General features: G+C 35.1%; 1 protein-coding gene across 4 annotated transcripts; it reads left to right on the plus strand.

Annotated features, from left to right (window-relative positions):
• LOC131546187 (calsenilin-like) lies at nucleotides 1–27,462 on the plus strand. 4 transcript variants are annotated; one of them, XM_058785566.1, is made up of 9 exons: nucleotides 1–164; nucleotides 430–563; nucleotides 22,999–23,630; nucleotides 24,225–24,294; nucleotides 24,417–24,487; nucleotides 24,583–24,690; nucleotides 24,778–24,882; nucleotides 24,972–25,034; nucleotides 25,931–27,462. In XM_058785566.1, exons 3-9 carry the CDS (start codon nucleotides 23,310–23,312, stop codon nucleotides 25,976–25,978), a joined length of 786 nt encoding a protein of 261 aa, XP_058641549.1. In that variant the 5' UTR covers nucleotides 1–164; nucleotides 430–563; nucleotides 22,999–23,309; the 3' UTR covers nucleotides 25,979–27,462. The 4 variants fall into 4 exon arrangements, with proteins under 4 accessions (XP_058641549.1, XP_058641551.1, XP_058641550.1 ...); XM_058785568.1 differs by lacking the exons at nucleotides 1–164; nucleotides 430–563 and adding an exon at nucleotides 14,283–15,501 and having other exon boundaries at nucleotides 23,506–23,630; XM_058785567.1 differs by lacking the exons at nucleotides 1–164; nucleotides 430–563 and adding an exon at nucleotides 21,415–22,056 and having other exon boundaries at nucleotides 23,506–23,630.
• Nucleotides 27,463–27,979: the final 517 nt, after the last annotated feature.

Consider the following 27,979-nt stretch of genomic DNA (forward strand, 5'->3'; position numbering starts at 1 on the left):
CTGAGGAGCTCACTAGCTGTTTGGTTTGGATTACTGTCCACGTCTGGATTGGGAGGTGTAATGTTATCCAGATAACAAATCAGCAGTGTGTTCTACATTGGGTCACATTGAGACTTTTCTGCACTGAGCAGCAAAACCCTCCAGCTGTGGATCTGAGGAAGTCGGTATGGTTTTGTTGATTCTTTGAGAAAGAAATTGATGAATTCTAATTTAACAATCACAGCAGCCTAAAACTCCTCATCTGAATATTCATGAATATGAAATGTATTTTTACTGACTAAAACTTGTGAACTTTTTGCTACCTGAGGAGGAAGTTTGAGGACAAAGCAAGAGTCAGAGTGTTTTTGAAGTAGAGTTTTTAGAGATTGATCTGTCTGCTGGTGAACGTTTAATGGACTTTTTCACAACAGTTTAATATTGACTGTTCAGTCAGCAGTTGAAACATTCGAGAGACATTACTGAAGACATGGATGCTGTGAAGGACTGTAAGAATGATTGTCAGAAGGAGTTGGCCAATATGCTGAGCTGCTTTTTCGGCTTGGTCACCGGCTCTTTTGCCCGAGGTACTTACTTTGCTTTGGTCTATTGCTCTGTCTTTTTCCATTCTTTTAAAATGATTGTACTCCTCTTTATCTTATACTGAACTTTATGAAGTTTCTGCACAAGGGAAGTTTTGTTGTTTGGGAGACAAAACATCAATTTCAAATAGTTCAGAACTGAGACAGTATTGAATCTGTATTTTTGTCCTTTTTTCCAATAAAAAATGTTGGTTCCACTTTATTTTAAGGTGTCCTTGTTACAGTGTAATTATACATTTAAGTACTGAGCAATATTAATCAACTACATGTACTTACTATACGATTAGGGTTAGGATTAGGGTTTGATTTAGGGTTACTTGCATGTAATTATGCGTAATTTATTATTATTATTATTATTATTATAGTAAGTACATAATGTGTAACAAGGACACCTTAAAATAACATGGAACCAAAATGTCTAAACATTCTTAAAATAGATACATTTACTTGAGAAGCAGAATTTGTTTTATACCCTCTTATAAATATTTTTAGTAGTTTTATAGTTGTAAAATAATTATAAAAGGTGCAGTTTTATTGTTTTGTTTTGAGTTATTTTGAACAGTTTTTACAGTTCATAAAAAAAATCATAAAAAGTAAGACTGAATGTAATTTTAAAGTAGTTAAGGTTTTTATGAAAAAAATAGGCTTGGATTTTTATATCAGAATGTTTTTTTTTTTTTTTTTGCGTGTAGCTGCATGAGGTGAAATTAACACATTATTTATGGACAGGCAGGTCGATAATTGCCCTCTGTGATGTTTTATCTGCTGATGGTGCGATTGTGTTGATCTACAGGACACTGATTCAGTAAATCTGAATGACAGTTATGCTGTTGTAGTGTTACACTGACATTGTGACTATGTTTGTGGGTGTAACAGGAGCTCTTTAACTTTCACCATGAACCAAGACGTTATTCTGTGTCACTGCTTATCAGAGGACAGATGTTCAGTTTGTCCTGTCTCTTCCTTTGGCACTACTGTAACTTACTCACCCTCAGCCTGTTCCTTTTCATTCTTCTGTAAAAAGATATATTTGGCAGCATGTTCACGTTGCTCTTTTCCAATGAAAAAGGATGGCGACTATGACTGTCAAGCTCCAAAACCCATGTTATCCCAGATACATGTAAAATGGTTAAATGTTAAAAAAGCCCTCTCAACTTTATCATTTTGTTTGTCTCTCTTATTAATTCTCCACCAAACTCCGATTTTTCTCTGTTGTGTCTCTCCTGTGAGATCCGCCCTCAGCTTTCCAAACTCCCTGGAGCAGCCAGTTAACTCAAATCTGTGTGCACCTATTGGTCTATTAGCTAAACACAATTGTCTTAAAATGTTCTTCGCTGTGTGTGCTGATTTACACCACAGAGACAGAGAGGCCGAGTCTATTTCAATTCCATTTGCACGTTTATATCGAGATGTGAACTCCGGGGTCAGGAGGGAATGAATCACTTCCAGGCCCTGACAGAATCTAGCCATTTCTATTCTGAGTTTGGGTTGAAAATCTGCAGAACACTGTGGAATGGTTTCAGACAAGGTAAAATGTGTGAAAATGGAACTGAATGCCATTGGGTCTAATTATTATACTTATTCTTAACCTTCATAAAACAGCAGAAAATTAGCTACATTTTAGAAATCTTCCACATTGGTGAACTTGAGCTCTGCATATGGTCTTGAACATGAGCATGAAAATCTCAGGATTATTTGATTGGAAATCAAGTTAAAAATAAAATAAAATAAAATAGCTTTTGAAAGGATTTTGAAGGCTTTTAATGTTTATATAAAAAGCAGTTCACAATATAATTCTCCAAAATGGAAAGATAATAGTTTTGGACAATCTCAGACAGACTCTGTTTGAATTTATAGATGTGTTAAACATTACACTATCAAATAGATTTATAGAATCAAATATGTTTGTAGAATATATCTACAAAATGTCTGTTTGAAATAGTCTCTTGACTGGTTGCAGGTCAGCAGACTTTTTTCTTTTTTTTTCTTCTGTGCGACAGGAAAAGAAATTGCAGTGTCAGCAGGGGCAGTTCAGGTTAAGCAACAGAATAAGATCATAAGTCTTGCTAATTAAGCATTTATATGTCCCTTAAATAGTCAGATCGACTCAATCTGTTGTCTCATGTTTCAGTGGCCTTCAGCCAGGTCAACCAACCAGGACACAATGTGTGACTGTCCTGCAAGTATCACAGGAGTCATTGATGCACTAGTGCCTCACAGTGGACAGAGAAATTCATTACACTACACACTACTGATGCCAGTAAGATTAGAGAAGAGATTTCTTTAAGAAATAAGACATTTAGAATAGTAATGCAAAGACATTTAGAATGTTGAAAATATTTCTATTTCATGCTGTTCTTTTGAACTTTGTATTCATCAACAATCCTAAAAAACAAAAACAAAAAAAGCATCACAGTTTCCACAACAATATTAAGCAGCACAACTGTTTTCAACATTTAAGTACTGTAAAATGTCAATTCCATTGAAATGAAAAACTGAAAAAGTCATTTTCTTGAACAGCAAATCAGCATATTAGGATGAATTCTGAAGGATCATGTGACACTAAAGACTGAAGCAGGGTAATTGTTGTTAACTGGAAGTAAAAGTATTAAAACTTTGTTAAAATGTTTTATTTCATTTTTGTTTGAAATATCTGAAATAAAATAAATATTAAATTAAAATTTAAACTAAGAAAAATGAAAAATGTTGCCTTGGTAGATTAAGTTGACACACTAAACTTACTTACTGGAAATAAATAAAAACTGGAAAAACTACTGAATTAAACTGAAAATAATAAACCTAAATAGAAATAAAAAATAATAAACCAAATAAATAATATTATTAGTAAAAATCTAATAATAACGAAAAACACATAAAATAAAAATTCAACAAAAAAAAAAAATGAAAACTGAAAATATAAAATAATAGCTAATTCAAAATGCTAATAAAAACTATAATACATAAATAATACTAAAATAACACTGCACTGAAGTAATTGCTGCTAAAAAGTCAACTTTGCAATCACATCAATAAATTACATTTTTAAATATATTCAAATAGAAAGCTATTTTGAATTGTAATTATATTTCACGGTATTCGTGTTTTTGCTCTATTTTTAATTAAATAAAGGCAGCCTTGGTGAACATAGACTTCTTTCTAAAAATTTTATATTTTTTACATACATATATGATTTTTATATTTTTATTTAATAATATTTCAAATATACAAAACCAGAAAGTTATACATTTAATTTGTAATAAATAAATATAATTTGAATTCATGAATTGATGAAATAATTAAATTCACACAATAGTAGTACACTCTCAGAAATAAAGGTACAAAAGCTGTCACTGGGGCGGTAACTTTTCAAAAGGTACACTTTTGTACCTATTAGGTTCAAATATGTACACTTTAAGTACTAATATGTACCTTTAAAGTACTAAAATGGACTCTTTAGGTACAAACATGTATCTTTTGAAAAGGTACCGCCCCAGTGACAGCTTTTGTACCTTTATTTTTGAGAGTATATCACTGTCCTAAATTGTACATACTGTACTCTAAAAAAACAGCCTATGTATTTTTTTTTTAAAGATGCTTTGGTCTGTGCTCAACGCAGGGGTCTTGAAACACACCTGTTTTATTCATATGCTCATATTAATATTTCCACATCTGTGAGGTGGTCTCGGTGTGAGAGGAAAAAACTTTCAAACATAGGCCACAGGAGAGAGAGTGTGTGTACTGTTTTAAGTGAAAGGTCATCGTGGCACTGGATCTTTGAAGTGTCTTTCTCTCTCACATGTATCTGTATCTGGATGTCTGACCCATAGTCACCAAACAGACTGCTCAATGTGATTTTTGACACACACTCATACACACACACCGAGGATGTCATGTGCATTCTTGGAGAAAAGCTGGTCCATGCTCGTTGTGGTTGAAGTTTGTAACGAATTTGGTGTGGTTTCTGTAGCAGTCTATAATGGGGAGCGTGATGGCTACGCTCTCTTTAGAAGCGCGTCGGCGTTTCTCGAGACCCAGCTTCCTGGCTGATTGTCGTCAAACTACGGCTCGCTATCATCGCTCAGGTAATGTTCATCAGAACAACACTCTGTCTTTGAGCTGTCTGTGCTTTGCCACTTTAATTTGGCACGCTCAGTTTGGCATAAGTTGGACACATTACAGTGTTACTTTTACATTAAAATGATTAGAAAACATTAAAAGATTCATTGTATGTTTATAATTTCAAGTTGACTATATTACATAGAACAAATGGTAACACTTTACAATAAGGTGTCATTTGTTAACATTAGTTAATGTATTAACTAACATGGACAAACAATGAACAATGCATTTATTACACTACTTATTAATCTTTGTTAATGTTAGTTAATGAAAATACAGTTGTTCATTGTTTATTCATGTTAGTCACAGTGCATTAACTAATGTTAACAAACACAACTTGTGATTTTAATAATGCTGAAATTAATATTAACTAAGATTAATAAATGCTGTAGAAGTATTGTTCATTCTTAGTTCATGTTTACTAATGTTGTTAACTAATGAACCTTATTGTAAAGTGTTACCGAACAAATATAGGGATGAAATGCAGAATGTAGCTGAAATGAAGTCAAGCAGTCTCCTGCAGCATTACATGCTATACTTCAAAAATTTTATTTTATTGTATTGTATTTAATTATTTTATTTTATTTTTATTTTGTTTTGCACAGTGTTTTTTTGAGCTAAACATAATTGAGAGAATTAATTGAGAAAAATTATGTAAACAATAAATTAGGTAAAATATAGCACCTATACACTTTCTTGATGTGGAAAAAGAAAAAAATAGAGCCAGCTTTCAGTAGTTTTCTCAGGTCTTTGGAAAATAAATGTATGGGGTATAACTAGGCTGTCAATTTAATATGGAAGCCCGTTTCCACCACTGAATAAAAAAATGAAAAAGATAATTGTGACTTTTTATCTCACAATTCTGCCTTTTTTTCTCAAAATTGCGAGTTATAAAGTCATAATTGTGAGATATAAACTCGCAATTCTGAGAACATAGTCTTTTTTCCCCCCTCAAAATTGGACTTTATAACTTTATAACTCATAAATCAGAATTGCGAGAAAAAAAGTCAGAATTGCGAGAAAAAAAGTTTGCAATTCTGAGAAAAAAAGTCTGAATTGTGAGATAAAAAGTCGCAATAACCTTTTTTTTTATTTTCTTTATTCAGTGGTGGAAACAGGCCTCCATAATTTAATACTTTAATTTAGTATTTAATTTAAGTATTTAGATAATACATAATGCATTAAATAATGCACTGAAAATGGTCAGTAGTCTAATATTGTATGTCCATCTACACATTTTATTTTGATTAGATGAGCCAAAGTAAAATAGCAGTAAAATGTAAAATGACTTTAAACACACCTATAGGAAGACATTATAATGGATCCATTATGGCAGTTTATTCTGATATTTATTCATGATACATTTGGCTGTTTGTTGAACATTGATATCTTTTGTCATAGTGCTGTTGCTACATTTTATAAAAGCGATCAGCCATATGAGTCTGTGGGTCCCACTTAATATTAGTTGTCTTTAAGTACTATGTACTTATGTCATATGTAATTAATTATTTGGTACAAAGTATTTTTGTATTTATGTTGTATTGCAAATCACTTTTGCTGCTATTGAGGTGGTACACGGTTAAGGTTAGGGACAAGTTTGGTAGTTTGTTTAGGTTTAAGGGTGGGTTAAGTTATAGGGTCAGCAGTGTGATTATAGATGTTACTACAGCATGTAATTACAGGAGAGTATTTAAATATAAGTATAATGTTCTGTAGATGTACATACACAATAAGTGCATTGTATTAAATGATTAAATGTAAGTGCATAGTAGGTAAAGACACTTTATATTAAGTTTGCCATTATACCATCACTCAAAAATCTCATAAATGTCTCGAGTTCCCGCTTGATCAAGCGTCTCATAGACTGACAGTCTCTCAGTAGCAGACGGGATCAGGCTCTGGTAGACAGAGCTCATTCTCACACTGGTGTTTTCTTGTTCTGCTGACGATGACTGGTGCTCATCCTGAACACAAAAGAACCGATCAGTTCTACAGAATCTTGATCATATGAGTATCTTTGAAGATAAAGCCATTTCTCTGCTGTATTTGCCTTTTTATTTTCTGGTCCGCTGTCTGGATTAAAAATGTCGCCCAACTCCAGTGTGACTTTACCTATTCAAAAGAGCAGTTACTATTTTCGGTGTTAAAACGGAAATTAATCATTGTAATTAATTTAATAATATTTTACCTCTTTTACGGTTTTGCCTGCATCTCTTGAAGAGTCCATGAAAACAATGAAACAAAAACACCATCACAATAATAGCACCGATGCTGTATAGCATATAACGGATCCATTCTAAAAATAAATGATAAAACTGATTAGCATTGCCGCTCGTCATTTTAACCCCATACCCCTGTTAGACACACAACAGTGTGGTACAAAAAAACGATTTATGCCTCTAAACAAACAGTTGGGATATTTATAAATGCAAAAAAGAAAATGAACAAGAAGTACTTCTGATTCTGCACTATTTCTAGATTTTTTATATTTTCATAGAAACTCAAAATTCTCTGGATTATCTCAGATCATTAGGTTTCACAAATGTGTGTTCATGCAGCTCTGATTTGTCAGTAAAGTACAAATAAAGTTTAAGAAATTCTGAAATTCAACTCTTTAAGTTTAGACTGTTTGCCCATAACATTAAAGTGTGGTAAATTACCAAAACATGCAAAATACAAGTGTACTCAGTTCTCTCATGTTTTCTCAGTGCATCAACATCTTCACTGTGCGCAAGTGTTATTTCAAAAGACCGTAGCTCTGAAAATACTGCAGAATGACTATGAAGTATTTTGAGCTGAGAACGTGTAAATATGAACATACGTGTTACAATCAAAATGGGTGCAGATGAAGTTTGTTTCCACGAGAGGTAAAATGCTGGTGCAACTGTGGTCCAAACCACTTGTGGGAAGACAGCAAATATGCAAAAAAAAAAAAAATGAAGATGAAAAAAAATTAAATGCAGAGCTTTTCAAGTAATAATCAAGCAAGCATGTTTTGAGAACAACAAACTGATTGTTAACACTAAAAAGGAATAATTCAACCAAAAATTAATTTTTATTTTTTTTTTTATAATGTTTTAATCTTCATGTTGTTCCAAACCTTTATGACTTTCTTCTTTTGAGTAAATAAAAAACAATTATATAAAAAGCACTATAATTTGGAACAAAATGACAGAATTTGCATTTTGGAATGTTCATTAAAGAGAGTATATTTCCTTTGGGTTAAAAGCTCTAGATATTTTGCAATATATACACTTATAACAGAAGTCTACAATACAAGTCTATCAGCATATTCAAACCAATGATAAAGACAAGCGTGCATGTAGCATATCATACTTTAGGACTACAGCTTCATTGACAGATATTTAAATAAATAAAAAAAATCAATCAATCAATTATTGAGCAAGAATAATGGCTACTCACTTCTTGCAGTAGGAAATCTGAGTAATGCTGACAAAGAGCTCCTTACTACTATAAAAGCTTCAGAATGTATTTTCACCTTTGGGTAAAAAAAAAAGAGACCCGCCCCAAACATAAAGAGCACTCCTTCTCACTGAATTCAGACAAGAATCAGACCTACAGAGATAGATACAGAGATAGATAGATAGATACAGAGATAGATAGATAGATACAGAGATAGATAGATAGATACAGAGATAGATAGATAGATACAGAGATAGATAGATAGATACAGAGATAGATAGATAGATACAGAGATAGATAGATAGATACAGAGATAGATAGATAGATACAGAGATAGATAGATAGATACATAGATAGATAGATAGATACAGAGATAGATAGATAGATACAGAGATAGATAGATAGATACAGAGATAGATAGATACAGAGATAGATAGATACAGAGATAGATAGATACAGAGATAGATAGATACAGAGATAGATAGATACAGAGATAGATAGATATGTCTGAAGACTACTGTCATGACTACTTTTGGATGGCAGCCAGTCTCAGTAAGATAGAAATATGGCAGTGTAAAGTTACTGCACCAAAAGTAATAGTGCACGAGTCACTGTATTTTATTACAAACAAAAAACATTACAAGCATTGATCCTTCCCAAAAGGTTTGCGCAGTAATGTGTCTTGTCCAACAGAGGGCCCTGTAGGACATTTACAGTAAGCTGAACTTCAGTTGGCTTTGTCGACAGGAAATCAGGAAAACAAAGTGTTCAGTAATCTATGATGCTGTTCATCTTTTTCTTTGGGACCTAAAAGGAAAGAAGACTAACACCAAAATAACTTAAAAATCAAGTGAAAAAATATTTAAATGTAACCGTTCCTTAAGAATGAAATGTAACTAGTTCCAACTAATAATTTAACCTATAACTCTGGGTTTTCTTTGATGTCTGCTACTTATGAGATTTAAGTGCAGAGATTTGTAAATCATCATCGGCTTCTTTCCCTTGCGGGGTTCCTCAAGGGTCCATTCTGGGGCCATTACTTTTTAATCTGTACATGTTTCTACTTGGTAATATAATTAGGAAATATAAAATTTCTTTTCATTTCTATGCTGATGCTTCTCAGCTGTACGTTCCATTAAAACCTAGACATTCTCTGCAGCCTCTCATGGATTGTTTTAAGGACATTAAATGCTGGATGGCAAATCATTTCCCCCAGCTAAACAATTAAAAAAAAAAACTGAGGTGATTATTTTTGGTCCCTTCAAAACCATAAACTATATACCCTGTTACTTAGACAATCCTACTCCATATGTTAAGTCACATGCAAAAAAAATGATCAAAGGCGTTATCTTTGACTCTGAATTGAAAAGCAAATTCGCTCAGTTGTTAAAAACAGCTACTATCAATTGTGTAACAGTCACTGTCTGTCACAATTATGTTCATGTTATGTTCATACTGGCCACTAGGGGGACACATGTAGTTCACCCTGTATTAAATAAAAACAGGAAGTAATAGAGTAAGTGCTGCCTCATGGTTATCTGTGACCTACTTCCTTATCCTGTTTGAGAAACCTTTGTGTTTCCTGCTCAAACCTGCCTCATTACCTGTGGCCTACTTCCTTATCCTGTTTGAGAAATTGTTGTGTTTCCTGCTCAAACAGGATTATTTATGGACTATGGCCTTACTATATTGCTGAAGCAACTCCTTGGGTGAATTTGGAATTAAATCTTCATGTTGACCAGACATCCAAGTTTAGGACATCATCATTAGCCCTCATAATTCAACTCATGTACAGATAGGACTGGTTTTCCTTATTTTATGTTAATGTTAATGGCAGGGGTGTCAAACTCATTTTGGTCTGGGGGCCGCATACAGCTTAATCGGATCTCAAGGGGGCCAGACCAGTAAACTCATAGCAAAATTACATAGAACTAACAATAAGTCCACTTTTTTTCTTTGTATTAGTGCAAAGAAGAAGTAAATTATAAAAATCTTTATATTAAATGAATTGTCCTTTTACAAAATATATTATGAACAACCTAGTATGTGCAATTTCAACAACACTATTACTCAGTTTCACATTTATTTAAGTGCATTATGCATAACAACTGATCACAGTTATTGTACAATGTCGCAAAACATTTAGTCACAGTTTTGTGGAACTTAAAAACACTCTCCTGCATGTTAACAAAAAAAAAAAATCAATTTTCCAATTCTGGGAATTAATTCTGAACACATGAATTGACACACTTAAAATCTTAAGTGGCAGCTGTTTTAAAATCTTAAGTGGCAGCTGTTTTAAAAAGAAAATCTTTGTAAAATTAGCAAATTTATACATATTACAAAACAGATTGCTGTTTCCTCAGACCCACCAACATTTCATTTACCTTCTGTCTTCTCAGTTCTCCGTGCAAGCTGTTGTATTTTTCGCCATGCTGAGTTTCATAGTGGCGCCGAATATTATATTCTTTAAGCACCGAAACTTGCTGCGTGCACACCAGGCACACTGGTTTCCCATTCACCTCCGTGAACATATAGGAAGAGGTCCATTTTTCTTGAAAAATCCGACACTCTGTGTCCTCTTTTCTCTTTTTTTTTTTTTTTTTTTGACAAAGACATTTCGCTGATGACGGTGCCCAACAGAAAAGCGGGTAAACTGATAGAACCAAACGCCACTCAGATCCTGAAGCTCAGAACTGATGGCGCGCGCGCCTATATAATGTGACGACGTAAAAGCGTCGGGGCGACGCCCCGCGCCATCAGCCAATGATTTGGCGTGATTCTATAAGGGCTTCAGACCCCACTGCGTCTTAAAGCTAACGCCACACAGACCCTGAAGCTCAGTGCTACCATCTGCTGTTAGTTCCGCCGAAAATGAAAATGATTTTTTTTCATATTGCAGATTTATCCCCCGGGCCGGACTGAACCCCCTGGCGCGGGCCGTAAGTTTGACACCCCTGGTTTATGGTCTCAACCTGCAGTGGACTGTGCTGACCATTTCAACTCCTCACATGTGCACACACACACACACACACACACACACACAGGGGTTACTCGGGGCAAATTTGTTGAATTGTCTGTATATATTTGTATAATGACTTGCAGTATTTGGGGTTTGTATCTCACTGAATGTGTATATTGTTTAAAAACATGCTGAAAGAAACACCATTTTTGTGCGTGCATGAGTTTATTTTTTGGTAGAACTCTTTTACATCAGACTAATTTTGGCTTTTGCAAAGAAGGTGACCCCTCTCTTTTTTTCTTGTAGCTCAACTGGTGCAAAGTAACTGGGACGGTTATAATTGAGAATCATTTCTAGACTTATATTGACACTTTACTTTCAAGACTTGGGAAAAAGTAATTCATGCATTTATCACATCACTGATGGACTGCTGTAATCATTTATACCTTGGTCTTCCCCAATCTTCATTGGCACATTTGCAGATGGTCCAGAATGCAGTGACCAGACTGTTAAAAAAAAAAAAACACGTGATCATATCACTCCAATTTTAGCGTCTGTTTTTGAATTCAATTCAAAATTATTGTTTTTGCTGATTGTTTTTTAAAGCACTTAATGGACAAGCCCTGTTTTACATCTCTGATCTTATTTCTTTGAATTCAGCTCCTAAGTCCCTCAGATCTGATAATAAATTTATTTTATATGTCCCACGGTCACGACTTAAATTTAAAGGTGACAGAGCCTTTGCAGTTACTGCTCCATGGTAGCTGACATTAAGTGTGCTCCTTCTATTTCTGTTTTTAAATCTAGGCTTAAGACACATCTTTACTCTATAGCCTTTCCTGGTTATTAACTTATGGATTAGTAATGTATGAATCTTTGGCTAATCAGAAGTAATTAGTCATTTCCTCCAATCAATGGAAGCCCATCCTGTGTTTGTTGTAAACGTTATGTTGTCAGTACATTCCAGGGTGTTTTTATCATTAAAAAGTCGATCCATCACACCTCATTAAAAGAGAGGGAGAGACCGAGAGAGCACTTTTGTCGGATCTGAGGACTCAGAGAGCAGGGCCGTGTTTGGCCTCAAGAGTGCTTATGTATTAGAGGACCGGCTGCCTTATATCAGGTTTCATTTCTGTTCGTGCAGAGTTACTGAACATGTAGAGGGGAAGTGCCATGTTTGTATACATTGAGGGATCACTTTGTCAGACTATTCCTCCATATAGTATACTGCTGATTTGTTTGCTGTGAATGAATACTGCAGCACTGATGGACACATCCAGATTTTGCTGTTTGTAATCGAAGTGCATCAGATCAATATTCAGAAGAATACCTGGTTTTAACACATGAATGAAAAGAGAAGGATGCATTTGTTAAAATTACATTTTAAAAGAAAATCTATGCTCTTTTCCAAGCATCTATGCCAAGCTTTCAGATTTGACCATTGTTTTTTTTCTAATGCCCACGTTCAGGTTCAGTGAGTTATGTTAGGCCATAGTGTCTTGTCAGCAAAAGCTTCATGCTTGAGCTCCTATTAAGAAGTGTTCATCTTCTAATGGCATTACTGGAACCTGCCCCGTCCTCCTAAAAGCTCAACATTAATTCCTATACACAACAAGCACTGACGCCAGCCATAAATACAGCAGCTTAGTCAGAGCATGCATTATAAAGGTGAAATTGAGGCATTGCAGCCATCATAATAGTGGAAAAATATGTACATAAATTTATGTTTTTGATTTTTATGTGCTTGACCTCTTGTCAGAAAATCTGAATGCAATTTCTGTCTTTATTTGCAACCAATCCAAAGACCAAACATGGGTCAAATAAAATTCAATAGGTTTCTGACCATTTTTCTTCAGTTTATTGTTTCCCAATTATGATGATAATTTTGTTCTACTGGATAAAATTCAATTCTAATCTATTTATCTTTTCTTTTACGCCTTTTTATTGTATTGTGATCATTGTTTCCAAATTGTGATCGAAATTTGAATTTTTGTGTATCATAATCTAATCATAACAAACCAAAGATCGAAAATGGATCAAAAGAGAATCCAGTAGAACTCTGCTGTTTCATTCATTCAGGTTATTGTTATAACTTTCTATCATAATTTGGAACTTATGCAAAAATAACAATGGATCAAAGAAGAATCTACCTGGATTCCACTTCTAGTGAAATTCCTTTTACTAAATTCTTTAATTTATTTAGCTATAGTTCAAATTAGGATATAAAGAGCATTAGCAATCAATTTACATTCCTTTTGGATTTTTTATGACTTTTGTATATTCTGGAGGGTGTCTTTCATCTTGAAGTGTATATGACGCTTCAAAAATTTCGATTTTTCCAAAAGATTACCATTACATTTCAAATAACTACATTGTAGCATCACATTTCTTTTTTCTGTTCCTGTTTTTATCTCTGACATTTATCATCTTTTTATGGCTCTTTTAACTAGAAAAAGGAGGAGGAGGGGGGTGCTGTGAGAGAAGATGAGTGGATGCTGGCAGTAGAAACAGCGTCTGATCTCACCTTGTGTTTGGTTGACTTAAAGCTACCATTAAGACTTTATTGATTCCTTCATCTAACTGAGCTATTATAGCTCTCTCCTTTCCCCTCTCGCTAAACTATAAACAGGAAAACCCGTAAGCTAATGTTATCTCCTCTGGTTGTCCCAGTCCACGCAGAGGCCTTGCCTTGCTTCACTCACGAAGAAGAAGAGAAAGAAAGTGCTTCAAATGGAACAGATATGTGGGTGGATGGAGGCTGGGAAATCGGTAGGGGAGGGCGTCCCTGGAATCTGATCCCCTTAGTATCTCTCCCTCTCTCCTGCCTTCTGCCCTGTTTGGAAATGTGACTTTTCCCCAAGTCCCCAGGCAGAAAGGAAGCAAGGAAAAGAGAGAGAGAGGGATTGTGGTCAGGGAAAAAGGACTGGTTCTCACAAGGGTCTGACTTTGCAGTCAGGGGTAGTGAGCAATGGATAAAAGAAGGGATGGAGTGGTCATAGATGAGCAGAGAGGAAGAGACACGGAAGGAGGGGTGGGATGGACAGAGAGGTGAAGATAAACTGCCCACTGCAGATTATTACGGGACAAGAGAGGGCAAGAGAAGCGAGGGAGAGAGGGAGGGAAGGAAGGAAGGGAGGGAGGAAGAACGTGAACTGTACAGTACAAGTTGAAAGAAGAGACAAAAGCACTTGATGCTGACTCTGAGGAAACCGACGAGGGAAAAGATGAGAGCGCTTGACTGACAGCCGAACCCCAGAGAAGGAGGAGACGCGAAACTGCATTCTTCAGGACCACTCCCAAGACATATCGCCTAACTTAATGAGCCGTTTGAAAGGTTTGACGGGGGCCAACAATTGAGAACTTCAAGGGGATCTGCGCCCACTTCCAGACGGATCCACCCGATCTTCGAAGGATTGACGTGTTTTTGCCACTACCACAGGAAGTACCTTGTAGCTCCGTTGCAGATTTGCACCAACCTGAAGGCCTCCGACCGCTTTGGAGCAGGATTCGAGATGCCACCTCAGTGGTTGTCGCAGTGACCGAGGCAGTGCCAGATGTTGATCCTGCGTATAACTGAGTAACTGGGTATTACTTCTACGTGGACAGATGATTCCAGTTTGAGGCACTACGGTGCCCATTAGTCTCAAATTTCTGTCAACATCAACAAAACCCGGATTTAAAAGCCACTTAGGACTTGAAATATGATCGTTTTAACTGCAAAATCGTCGCAGTGTATTGGTTGCTTCCAAGTCGCAATTCCACATTGTGCTCCACTGAATGAATTTCCCTTCTCTTGTGCCTCCTGTCTCACACCGAAACGTACACCTTTGGATCAACAATCTTGAATATCGCAGCACCGCCGCAGCACTTCTTCACAGTAGAGTTTAAAATGCTCTTCTCTGTTGTTGACACTTGCAAATAACATTTGTGGCCCAGGATGGCTTTTACACATCTGGACTGTGTACAAGAACTGCAATCCAGCTCTTTATTTATGCGATGGGGCTTTCAAGAAGAATGACCTAACATGGAAACACTGACTTCTCTTCTCATCTCCAAAATAAGTGTAACTAGACCGGACTCTTTTTCCCATGCACACTGCTAGCTTGACGTTCTGCCAAAAATATCTCCTGATTTTCCTTTTAAATATTCTTCTAAAGGAGCTAATGAAATGAATCTTTCTTTTTGAGACACCCTGCGTCTGGCGCCATGCTATATCGGCCAGTTGGCTTTGTCCCGTGTTAGTACACACACTTGCAGATTAATACTTCCAGTAGTTCTAGAAGTTCTCGTGCCAAGAGCCGTAAATCACCGCAGTCATGGGTATTCAGGGAATGGAGCTGTTCGCCATCGGAGTGGTCATCATTCTGTTCGTGGCTGTTCTCAAACAGTTTGGCATTCTGGAGCCCATGTCGCTGGAAGGTAAGGAGCATTCTAGAACTGAGGTCCTCCCCTTTGTTGTCATGGTGATATGCTTGACCAGTGGAGCCCATGGGGCCGGGGTTGCGTCAGGTACATCCTGAAGATAAAGATAACAAATCTGATGATTCTTCTCTAGTAATGTTGTGATGTTTGTGTTCACCTGAAGGAAACTGATTGCGCTTTTACAATACTTTTGAATGCAGTAATAGATTGTTCCATGTTGAGTTTTAAATGCTTGTGAGTTTTGAAGGTCATTGGTGGGAGAAAGTATGAAGCGTTTTATCGCAATGTTTGCTGTACTGTACACAGACGTAAATGTAACACATACATCTCACACCAGGTGTTACCGTGGGACTGCATCACCGGGATAGTGTGGGAAAAACTTGTCCTTAGAAATTTCAAATCTGGCAACCTCCTTTTGGGGTTGATCTTAAAAGTAAAAAATAAATCATAAATACAGTACATAACATTTTTTTTTTTAATTCTAAAAAGTTTATTTTAGGAGGAGGAGTAATTATAATTAGTTTATATATTATTTGCCAATTGTAAATTATAATTAGCTTATTGTTTTGTTTTTACACACACATATATATATATATATATATATATATAAACAATTGAAGGCTATTGTATGTCCTTGTTTAAATGAGCAGATTACATGAAATTGAAATAAATTTAACATGCTATGTTCCATCAGACATGAAATTAAGTTGACATGCTATATTCCATTTAAAAGTATTAGCTACAGCATTATTATGCATGCTTTTATCACCTTATTAATTAGGAGATTAAATGCAAAATCTGAACTAAATGTTACACTAAAAAAAGGTTATTAAAATCATGTAAAAACTGAAATGGTGCTTAGTTAAATACATTTGTTAAAATTTTAACCCAAAATATTGATGCTGATTTTTTTTAAAGTCCATGGATTTACTGTATAACTACCTAAATTGCTGATTATATCTGTGTGGGTGTGTCCGTTATTAATGATAAATGTTATAGGACATTTTTTATTGTTTAGGTTTATGATGTGCTAGTATGTGATTTGTTTTGAACAAACAGCGCATCCAGATTTTTTTTCCCCCTTACTTAAAGACAAGTAACTTATTGAGAATGTTATATTGGTGTCAGAAATACTGCATTCTCTCTCTCTTTCACTCACACACACACACACACACTTTCTCTCTTTGAATCAAAACCCAGTCTAACATTACCCTTCATTCATTATGTATGCTGTATTGAACAGGCTTTCTTTACGGCTACCTAAAAATGGGTCCGCTGGTCTCTGTACTGGGTCCTGAAGGGCACTGTCCATTTCCCTCTCTCCCCTCGCTTCATCACAAGATCACATCAGCCAATCATTTCTGAAAGTACAGATCAGAGTCAGCACCTTCATATAGACGCACTTCCTCTGGAGTCACAAAGTTTATTTTCTGGAGTTTATTTTCTCCAATGTTCTCCACACTTCGTCTGTCGTCTGGTGGACGTGCCCTGTGTCGTGTCGCATCTTTGTTGTCTCAAATTACTTTCTATCGAGACAACTGGCCTGCAACTACAGTGGTGTGAAAAAGTGTTGGCCCCCTTCCTGATTTATTAATTTTTTTTGCATGTTTGTCACACTTTAATGTTTCAGATCATCAAACTAATTTAAATATTAATCAAAGATAACACAAGTAAACACAACATGCAGTTTTTAAATGAAGTTTTTTATTATGAAGGGAAAACAGCCCTGTGTGAAAAAGTGCTTGCCCCCTAAATCTAATAACTGGTTGTGCCACCCTTTGCAGCAACAACTGCAATCAAGCATTTGCGATAACTGGCAACTGATAACTGAGTCTTTCACATCGCTGTGGAGGAATTTTGGTCCACTCTTCTTTGCAGAATTGTTTTAATTCAGCCACATTGGATGGTTTTCGAGCATGAATGGACTGTTTGAGGTCATACCACAGCATTTCAATTGGATTTAAGTCCAGACTTTGATTTGGTCACTCCAAAACCTTAATTTTGTTTTTCTTGAGACATTCAGAGGTGGACTTGCTGCTGTGTTTGGAATCATTGTCTTGCTGCATAACCCAAGTGCACTTGAGCTTGAGGTCACAAACTGATGGCCGGATATTCTCCTTCAGGATTTTCTGATAGAGTTCAGAATTCATGGTTCCATCAATTATGGCAAGTCATCCAGGTCCTGAAGCTGCAAAGCAGCCTCAGACCATCACACTACCACCACCATGTTTGACTGCTGGTATGATGTTCTTTTTATGAAATGCTGTGTTGGTTTTACGCCAGATGTAACGGGACACACACCTTCCAAAAAGTTCAACTTTTGTCGCATCAGTCCACAGAATATTTGCCCAAAAGTCTTGGGGATAATCAAGATATTTTTTTGGCAAATGTGAGACGAGCCTTTGTGTTCTTTTTGGTCAGCAGTGGCTTTTGCCTTGGAACTCTCTCATGGATGCTGTTTTTGCCCAGTCTCTTTCTTATTGTTGAATCATGAACACTGACCTTAATTGAGGCAAGTGAGGCCTGCAGTTCTTTAGACGTTCTGGGTTCTTTTATGACCTCCTGGATGAGTCGTCTTTGTGCTCTTGGAGTAATTTTGGTAGGCCGGCCACTCCTGGGAAGGTTCACCACTGTTCCAAGTTTTCTCCATTTGTGGATAGTGGCTCTGACCGTGGTTCACTGGAGTCCCAAAGCCTTAGAAATGGCTTTATAACCCTTTCCAGACTGATACATGTAAACTATTTTGTTTCTCATCTGTTTATGAATTTCTTAAGTTCGTGGAATGATGTGTTGCTCTTTAAACATGCTTCACTTTGTCAGACAGGTTCTATTTAAGTGATTTCTTGATTCAACAGGTCTGGCAGTAATCAGGCCTGGGTGTGGCTAGTGAAATTTAACTCAGCTTTCTAAAATAATGTGGTAAATCACAGTTCTTTCATGATTTAATAGGAGGGGGTAGGTTTGGACAGTTTTTTTCCCTTAATAAATGAAATCATCATTTAAAAACTGCATTTTGTATTTACTTGCATTATCTTTGTGTAATATTAAAATTTGTTTGATGATCTGAATCTTTTAAGTGTGACAAATATGCAAAAAAATTTAAAATCAGGAAGGGGGCCAACACTTTTTCACACCACTGTATGTGGAATACTTGGCATCTGTGTGCTGTTTTGTACATTGAAATTCTTGTATTTTTGTTTGGTTTTCCATAAATTGCCTCGACATTAGTGGCTCTTCTGTTTGACTTTCAGGAACAGAGGTGATTGGTCATTGTTATTAATGAGAATCAATCTAAAATTATCAGTCATTTTCTTCATTAAAAGTATTGCAAATGAAAAGAATGGCATTATGGAAATGTGCTTTGAGCTGCAATTCAGTCTTATCAGTATCCTGATAAAAAATAAAACTTCATAGAGTCATGCATATTTTTGCAATAATTATTTTAATCGCTTTGTGTGGCCTAAGCTGGTCTCAGCTTTTCTCTACGCTGCAAAAAAAAAAAAAAAAAGATTTTCTTACTTATTATTATTTGAATTTTTGTCTTGTTTTGTAGTATACATATCTAATATTCTTAAATCAAGAATGCTGAATCAAGTCGTTTTACTTGACAATGTTAAGTATTGTTTTCTAAAAAAAAAAAAAAGAAAAAAAATGGCATTATCAAAATTTTGTAAGCAAAAAATATCTGCCAATGAGGTAAGAAAAATCATCTTAATTCAAAGGCAATTTTTCTTGCCCCATTGGCAGATAGTTTTGCTTGTTTTAAGCAAAAACTAAAAATGTTTTTTTTTTTTTTCAGAAACCAAGACAATATCTTACGTCATTTTACTTTTAAAATAAATTAATCTTGATTCATGAATTTTTTAGATATTTATACTACAAAAATACTAAGAAAATCTTTTTTTTTTTTTTTTTGGCTGGACTGGTTTGTGTATTTTTATGATTCTTTGACTACTAGTCAGCTTTCGGACTAGAAATCAGGGTAGACCAGGTAAAACCACCAAAGACCAGCAGTTTTGAGGTTGGTTTACACAGTTTTTTCAGCAAGGATATACGGTATAGGTGCTAACAGTATAGGCATAACACATCAGATTTTATGACAGACAGTTATGCAAATAAACACTTGATCATCTTGAAGGGTATGAGTGCCTCCTGTAATCTATACATAAATCTTCCTCCAGTATTGGCCCGTGAGCCAGACCACCCAACGGATCAGCACAGCAGGGGACTATTTTTAGCTCAGTGGCATCACTTACTACATCTCTGTCTATTCCTGAGAGCCGTGTTTCAGGAGGGTGAAGTTTATTTTGGGCTTCTGCTTGTGTGAATCTAATACGTAATCAGAGACACTGAAGTATTACTTTTGAAGGGAAGCGTGCGTATTGATCAATATGTGTCGGCTCTGTTGCATGAGAGGAATTTTATCTGTCAACTATAATTTTGTTCAACTTGCATGTTTCTGCTCATAGTATAATGCAAATTGTCTACTGTGATGCACCACAGACATGAAGCATCAGCCACCAGAGGGCAATGTTTCTTTATGATCTCAAACCCAGGCGATGTGCTCAGGCCAGGAACCAAGGGGTGAAGTTTTGGCTGGTTAGCATGGTTAGACATTCTGGTTCTAAAAAGCATTTCTCTGTTGACGGCCAGTGGCATTTAGGGATCACAAATTGCAGCATTGTCTCTTGCTTCATCATAAAAGGAATATTTATTTTCAAAAGTGTTTTTTTTGCAAGAAATTAATAGGCTACATCTATTATGCACGTTCTGCCAAAAATATCTCCTGATTTTCCTTTTAAATATTCTTCTAAAGGAGCTAATGAAATTAATCTTTCTTTTTGAGACACCCTGCGTCTGGCGCCATGCTATATTAACTTGCAAAACTTTATTGATCAAAAATAACAGTAAAGACATTTATGATTTTAGATATGATTTCTATTTCAAATAAATGCTCACTTTGAACCTTCTATTAATTAAAGAATCATAAAGAAAAATTTATAATAAAAAAAAAAGAAATGCTATCACCGTTTCCATAAAAATATTAAGCAGCACAACTGTTTTCATTGATAATAATAAAAATGTTTATTGAGCAGCAAATCAGCATATTAGAATGATTTCTGAAAGATCATGTGACACTGAAGACTGGAATAATGGCTGCTGACAATTCAGCTTTGCATCACAGAAATAAATTATATTTTAAAATATATTAAAACAGAAAGCAGCTATTTTAAATTGGAATAAAATGTCACAATATTGTTATTTTTACTGTATTTTTGATCAAATAAATGCTGCCTTGGTGAACATAAGAGATTTCTTTCAAAAGTATATATAAAAAAATCCTATAGACTCCAACCTTTTGAACAGTAGTGTATATCAATTCATCATTATTACAATTATAAAATGTGAATTTTTCTTTTTTTTTTCATACTTATTGCCACTTGAAGGGCCAAGTTCAAGACAGCATCACTGATTATAATGAGTTATATAGTATTTTGTTGCGCCGCACCAAATCACTGCCCTTTGGCCTGTTAAAAACATTTGTACTGTTTATGAAAACTGTAAACATCAGTTGTAGTTTTGTTAGTATCAATCCCCTTTGAAAACTCTTGAGTTCTTCAGTGCTAATGGTTTTGGCTGTCATAAATCTGTTGTGCATGACAAAATCTAAAAGATTACTCTTGGCAAGAGAGCACTGAATAACAATGCTGCCAGTAGGAGGATAAATGAAGAACAGTCTCTGTAGATCACTGTCATATCACAAAGGCTGAAATACAGAGAGAACAATTAGTCGTGGGAAACTGGTTCACAAGACAAGGGAAGCAGGATTTAGGGCACCTTGTGATTGTGCATCTGTTCCAACAACTTCACTGTCCATTCCACATCAATCAAAGGCATAAAATCGTTTTACTTTCGTCAGGGAAGCTTCATATGAACTGCATTCCTGAGGACAAGGAATTATGTACAACAAAATGTGATCATTTGCTGTTTTGTCTCATTTTAAGCAGAAACAAGGTGTCTGTTTTTTTATCATCATGTCAAAGTTGAAGATTCATGTTGGGGTTGTGTCTAAATCTAATTGGGACGACCTTGTCTCCTGAGTGGGAGTTTTCTCAATTCCCTTTGAAAATTGTGTGAGAGTGAACTTTTAAATAGATGTGAGAAGAATAGAGGCATAGAAATAATGAGAGAAGAGAGTTGCCAGCATTTTGGACACAAGGATAAGACAAGATGACACCAACATAAGATGCTTTTTGTTTTTGGCTTTATTGACTTTTCCAAAAAGCGTGACAGATGTTTCTCGAAACAGGGCATCTGCCCATCTTTCTACCTCAATCACGTTATCGGCTTTCTAGGATACTTATGTTTCATTTATGAAGCTTGTGGAATTAACAGTCTAAAACTGGACTGAGCTGGAAGAACAAGACGTGAGTGTCAGGATGAGTGTGAGGTGGGAGACAGAGGGGTTACAGACTGTGGGCATCGTCTGCCTGGTCATCATGTTTCTCAAACTCATGCATCTGCTTGGACTCATAGACATAACTGAGACAGGTGAGAGAAAGAGAGAGAAACTAGCAAACAGGGGGTTGCTTAAAAATGTTGTTATATAGATGTTATACTTGTCTTATATTTATGATCTGAACACTGTACAAGCATCCATTTCATTCAAAATATCTTATCTTCCTTAAAATAAAATACATTTATTTGAGAGGCAAAGTTGCATATAATATTCAGAGAATTTATGCTGAATTTAGTTGATTTTAAGTTTAAAAGTTAATGTTTTAATTAAATTAAATTTTAATTTTAATTTATTATTGATACTTATATTGTCTTATTGTCATATACAGTTTTTGCTTCTTAAATACAATTTTATTGCATTAAGGGTGTTTAGATTTTTTTTCTTTACTGGAAAATAAGTTTTGTTTAGTTGTTTGTTATTTTTCCATCGACAGCATTCCAGATGAACTGTGTTTAACCTGGAAAATTCCTTTTTTATTTCAATTTTTGAGGGATTTTCCAGTTCTTTAAGCTTCCATTGTCTGTTTAGAAATATCTTTTGCTCTTCTTTTACATTATTTATATTATAGTATTTATTAGTATTTTCAATTATTTTAATATTTTCCATTTAAATTGTAATACAAGTTTTAGTCATTTTTAATAATTTTAGCACTTCTACTTAAATTGAGTTTATTTCTGTTAGTTGCCAACGTAGTTTTTCATCAAATATTTATATTTGATTTGATTTCAGCTTTATTTCAATTAACATGATTAACTGAAGTATTAAATAGTTTTAGTTAACGATAACAACACTGATTATTCAATATAGTTTCTCTTCCTCCGTCGTTTTGCCACCTTTTTTTTTTTAGCGATTGTTCTATTTTTTGTGGCTTTTATGACTTGACCGTTTCTCTCTTTTTTTCTCCTTTCGCTCTCTCTGACCCTTTCTGTCCTTCTCGTTCCTCCCTATCTCACTTTTTACCTGTTTTTGTAAAGACGGTGAGTGTAAGCACCTGTCTAGTTTAGTCTCTTTTCTTTGTAATTCGGTCTATCTCCTTTTCTTTTTGTGGGATGCTTTCTTCGTTATGTGATTGACTTTTCCATAGCTCACATCCAAACACTAGCAGAGCTTAGAAGAAATACTGAATTCCACCAATTATAATTGCTGAAGTCTAACAGTAAGGACACCCAAAAATCAGTCCTTCACATTGACACCAACAGTCAGTCACATTGAAAAAGAAAGAGTCACCCTGTCTATCAAACCTCCATTTCTTTCTCTTTCCTCTTCCTGCACATCTTTGACTTTAATGCTAACTCTTTTGCGTTTACTCCCCTTTTTCTTCCTCTTTCTCTCCTCGCAACTGCTGTCTCCCTCTTTGAAATGCTCTCTCACCCCATCCCATCCTGCATCCCATCAACTCACCCCCTTCCCGACCCCTTCCCCCTCTATCTCTCTGCTTTCCCCCTCTTCCTCTCTCTTTTTTTGCTCTTTCTCTCCCATAGACAGCAGTGACAGTGACCTTGAGCTGTCCACGGTGCGACACCAGCCCGAGGGTCTGGAGCAGCTGCAGGCTCAGACCAAATTCACCAAGAAGGAGCTGCAGTCCCTTTATAGGGGCTTCAAAAACGTGAGTATCTGTTGAAGAGAGCGGATAAATAAGGATTAAAGTTGACTTAATGTTTGTGGTCAGTTGTTTTCTTTTTTGTGGTGGGTCAACTATCAAGACTGTATGAATGATATGAAAAAAGTTTAATGTTGAGCATTACATTTGAAATTGAACTTCAAACAGAACTGCAAAAAGACAAATTTTTCACTTTTTATTTGAACTATTGAGTATTCTGGATGCCTGCTATGGTTTCTTACTGATCCATCGGCTCAAAAGAGCCCAAGTCTCTATGATATTCTGGTCCCTAGATGTGACTCACTTAGCATAAGTCTTTTTATTGTCCACCAGGTGAAGACTCAACCCAATTGCAAACAGTAGTAGTATTTTAATTATTCATTTTAAAAAAATGATACAGTTCGTCTTTAATGAAGAGCTCTGGGGTTGAAAATGTTGTTCTTTCTGTTTGTATCAGCAGATGTGTACTATATAGGACAGAAAATGAGCACATTGCACTTATTTAAAGCCTTCACGAGCTGCCGATGTGGCACAGTGAGAATTAGTCCATTATCTGTTTAATTAAATGTTTAATTAGATGTGCCTCTCTTTCCATTTAAGGAGTGCCCAAGTGGTTTGGTTGATGAGGAAACTTTCAAGACCATCTACTCTCAGTTCTTTCCCCAAGGGGGTAAATACATATATTTTTCACTAAATCAGTAAACGTGTTTATTGGTTTTGCATGAATTGTGATTTGGGACTAATTGGACAAATTAGTTTTTCTCACTGGTCTATTTGTTGTTATTTCCTCAGATGCCACTACATATGCCCACTTCTTGTTTAATGCGTTTGATCTTGATAGAAATGGCTCAATTCGTTTTGAGGTGAGAATATCCTTAATCACAGCTTCTTTTTTTTTTTTTATCATCCTCATTTTTTTCCATTGCCTTCATCGTCTACTCTCTGCTCTCTATGACAGGACTTTGTGATTGGTCTGTCTGTGTTGCTGAGAGGATCCGTCACTGAAAAGCTCAACTGGGCTTTCAACCTTTACGACATCAACAAGGATGGATACATCACTAAAGAGGTTCTTGTTAAACCTTTATGGTCTAATGCTCCAGAGGCTCCTTCTAAGACTTAAATAGTAATAAATGGCGTGTGTGTTTGTGTGTAGGAGATGCTGTTAATCATGAAGTCAATCTACGATATGATGGGCAGGTACACCTACCCTAGTGTGCGAGATGAAGCTCCATCTGAACATGTGGAAAAGTTCTTCCAGGTATCAGTAACAAGCACATTAATATGAAGACACAAAAACAATCTTAACAGAGCATTAAGATCTTCTACACTTATTACATTTTCTCATAGAAAATGGATAGAAATCGAGATGGTGTGGTCACTATTGAGGAGTTTATTGAGACCTGTCAGAAAGTAAGTTGAAATTAGTGTTTACCCACAAATTTTGGTGTAAATGGCTTGAAAAAGCATTCTTAGATAAATTATTGCATTCATTTAGATGTAAAAAAGTATGTGTATTGTTTGTAAGAAACATTCTTTAAATTATCATATTCAATTCAATGTGAAAATTGCATAAATAGTTTTTAAAAAAACTTTTGTTTAACGTATGTTAATTGTCACATTTAAGTCAATAAAAAAGTTAATAGTTTGTAAAACCATAGTTACATATATTATCACTTACAATGCAAACATTTACATAAACTGTTCTTAAAATCATTCATCATTAAATTCAATGCAAAAATGTACAAATAGTTTGCGAAACCATTTTTATGGAAATTATCACATTTAATTGAATGTCCAAATTACATAAATAGAAATAAAGCCATCCTTATGTACATGATCAAATTCAGTCCAATGTGAAATTTATGGAAATTACTTGTAAATGTACATTTTTGCACTATTTAATAAAAATAAAAAAAACGTAAAATGTATAGCCATTTTTAAATAATCACATTCTATTCAATGCAAAAATAAATGTAAATAGTTTGTGAAGCCATAATTTATTGCAATTATTTCAAATGTGAATATTAATGGTTCATAAAACCATTTTTACGTAAATTATCAGTCATGTTCTTAAAATCATTCTGATCATTTCTTGTCTTTTTTTTTAATTTTTTTTTTATTACATAAACATTCAGTTCAATGTGAAAATTTGTGTATGGTTCTTAACACAACATTTGACATTTTCATACCACATTTAAACTGAACATGACCATGAATGAGATCTGATAACTAAAAGCAAACTGTCTCTTTAAGGTTGATGCCGACTATTTCAAACAGTCATAATTGATTCTTCTTCTGCTTTCCAGGACGAAAACATCATGAACTCCATGCAGCTCTTTGAAAATGTGATTTAGGACAGGAGTGGAGTGATCTAAAGCTAAAAAGGCCCTCAATGTCCCAATCCAGTTCTCTCCACATGTCTATATACCAAACTAGCACAGCAGTCACTCTCTGTCTTGTCCTGTAGCACTACTCCCATGCCTGCTGCACTCTGTAGAATCGTATAGACCAACACATAGCCTACAGTATGGCATCACAGTTTGTACTTCACAGCAGGACTACTTTTAAAAAGAAAAGCCTGGATGGCTGGGATCCTTCCAGTTGCTAAATACCGGCAACCATGTGGTGGAACTTTCTGATCCGAACGAACAAATGAAGTAGCAAAGCCACGTTTTGTATCACTGCTTGATGGATTCCAACGTGCTCCCTGACGTCCAAATAAAAACCAATCAACGCTCTGGACTGCTTTCTTCTGCCTTACAAATGAGGGACATTACAAGACTCAATCTCAACTTTCCATATACCATAGTTTGAAGGAGCGTACAGTAACAATGGATTTCAAGGGACCCAAAGGAGCGTCTAGCACCAATGACGATTTGAAGCACACCAGAAACTACACGTAATACTCACCAAAAGAACAAAATCAATGTGATGAAAACCGACCTGAAGCATGCCTGTCCAAATATGTGAGATATTTGTGATTTTCTTGCATGGAGACTGACAAAGTTGTACATTTTCTTCCTTGTAAGCCAGTAGGTCCCACAGAAGACTGTAAGCAAACTAAAGCAACTGTATGCGTGAAGTTACATAGTGTACCAGTGTTTATAAGTTCTGCTCAAACCTGTATTGCACATATCAGTGGGGCCAGGATGATTTGTTTGGTCACATTTGATTCTTGCACAGCAATGGGGTATATTAAAAGATATATTTACAGTTTAGGCATTTTAGAAGTATAGAAATATGTGTTTTATTTTCAGGAATGTATTTATTTGTCAGGCGGTGTCTAATGGAATGCAGGGTTCAGGCATGAACGGACATGTCCTGGTTATTAAAAAGTTTTATTATGCTCATTAAAAAAAAAAAGAAATCATTTGGATTTTGCTATATATATATATATATATATATATATATATATTTGAAACAGACTGAGATATATACTGTACGAGAGGCTTGTTTATCTTTATATTTTGCTTTTGCCCACATGGTTTGTAAAGGTTAGTATTTCATTACGTACAGTACACAGTGAGCAATCTTGGGGTTCTCCTTGTTATATGACAGTTGTATTATCAGGAATATGGATAGCTTTTGCTCTTACGCAACAATCCCCTTTTATTTGGGGATGGTGGGAAACTATTGCTCATCTATGAAGGAACAAATATATGATGAAGGTGAAGTTAAAGATTCAAAGTTACTTAAAAGTCTGTTTTCAGTTCACTTTCAGTAGCAACACCTAAATGACCTAAAAGCTCTTATTTATTTATTCTTTATTTATTTGGTTGGAGCAGATACAGTTTAATGTAGATCCAATGAATAAAAGATGCACTACTCTTGATCAAAACCAGTGTGTTTATGTTAATGTTTCTGATGCTTTTAATCAGTGTTGGGGGTAACGCATTACAAGTAATGTAATCAGAATATTTTTTTAAGTAGCTAACTGGTAAAGTAATGCATTAATTTTCAGTGGTTCTCAAGAAGACTGGAGCACAGTAATTATTTATTTATTTTTTTAATGTAAAACTTTAAAATTAGAATGAAAGCAAAAAATGAAAATAAAATCGAATTTAAAATATCAAAAACTAAAATTGTATATCAGTTATATTAAAATAACACTGCTTAAAAGTACTTAAAATAACAAATTGTTAGTATTACTGATATTTCTGAAATTATAATATTAAATGAATAATTAACAATTTTTAAAAATCTAAAATTGTATTTTAAAAAAAATATATAGCCTATATATTTTCAAATATTTAGCTTTTAAAAGACATTGATGCTTTCCTTGAAACATGCCACTCTTAAAGGAACTGTGTGTGTGTGTGTGTGTGTGTGTGTGTGTGTGTGTGTGTGTGTGTGTG

The sequence above is a fragment of the Onychostoma macrolepis genome, chromosome 08, assembly GCF_012432095.1.
Source record: "Onychostoma macrolepis isolate SWU-2019 chromosome 08, ASM1243209v1, whole genome shotgun sequence".
Classification (NCBI taxonomy): domain Eukaryota; kingdom Metazoa; phylum Chordata; class Actinopteri; order Cypriniformes; family Cyprinidae; genus Onychostoma; species Onychostoma macrolepis.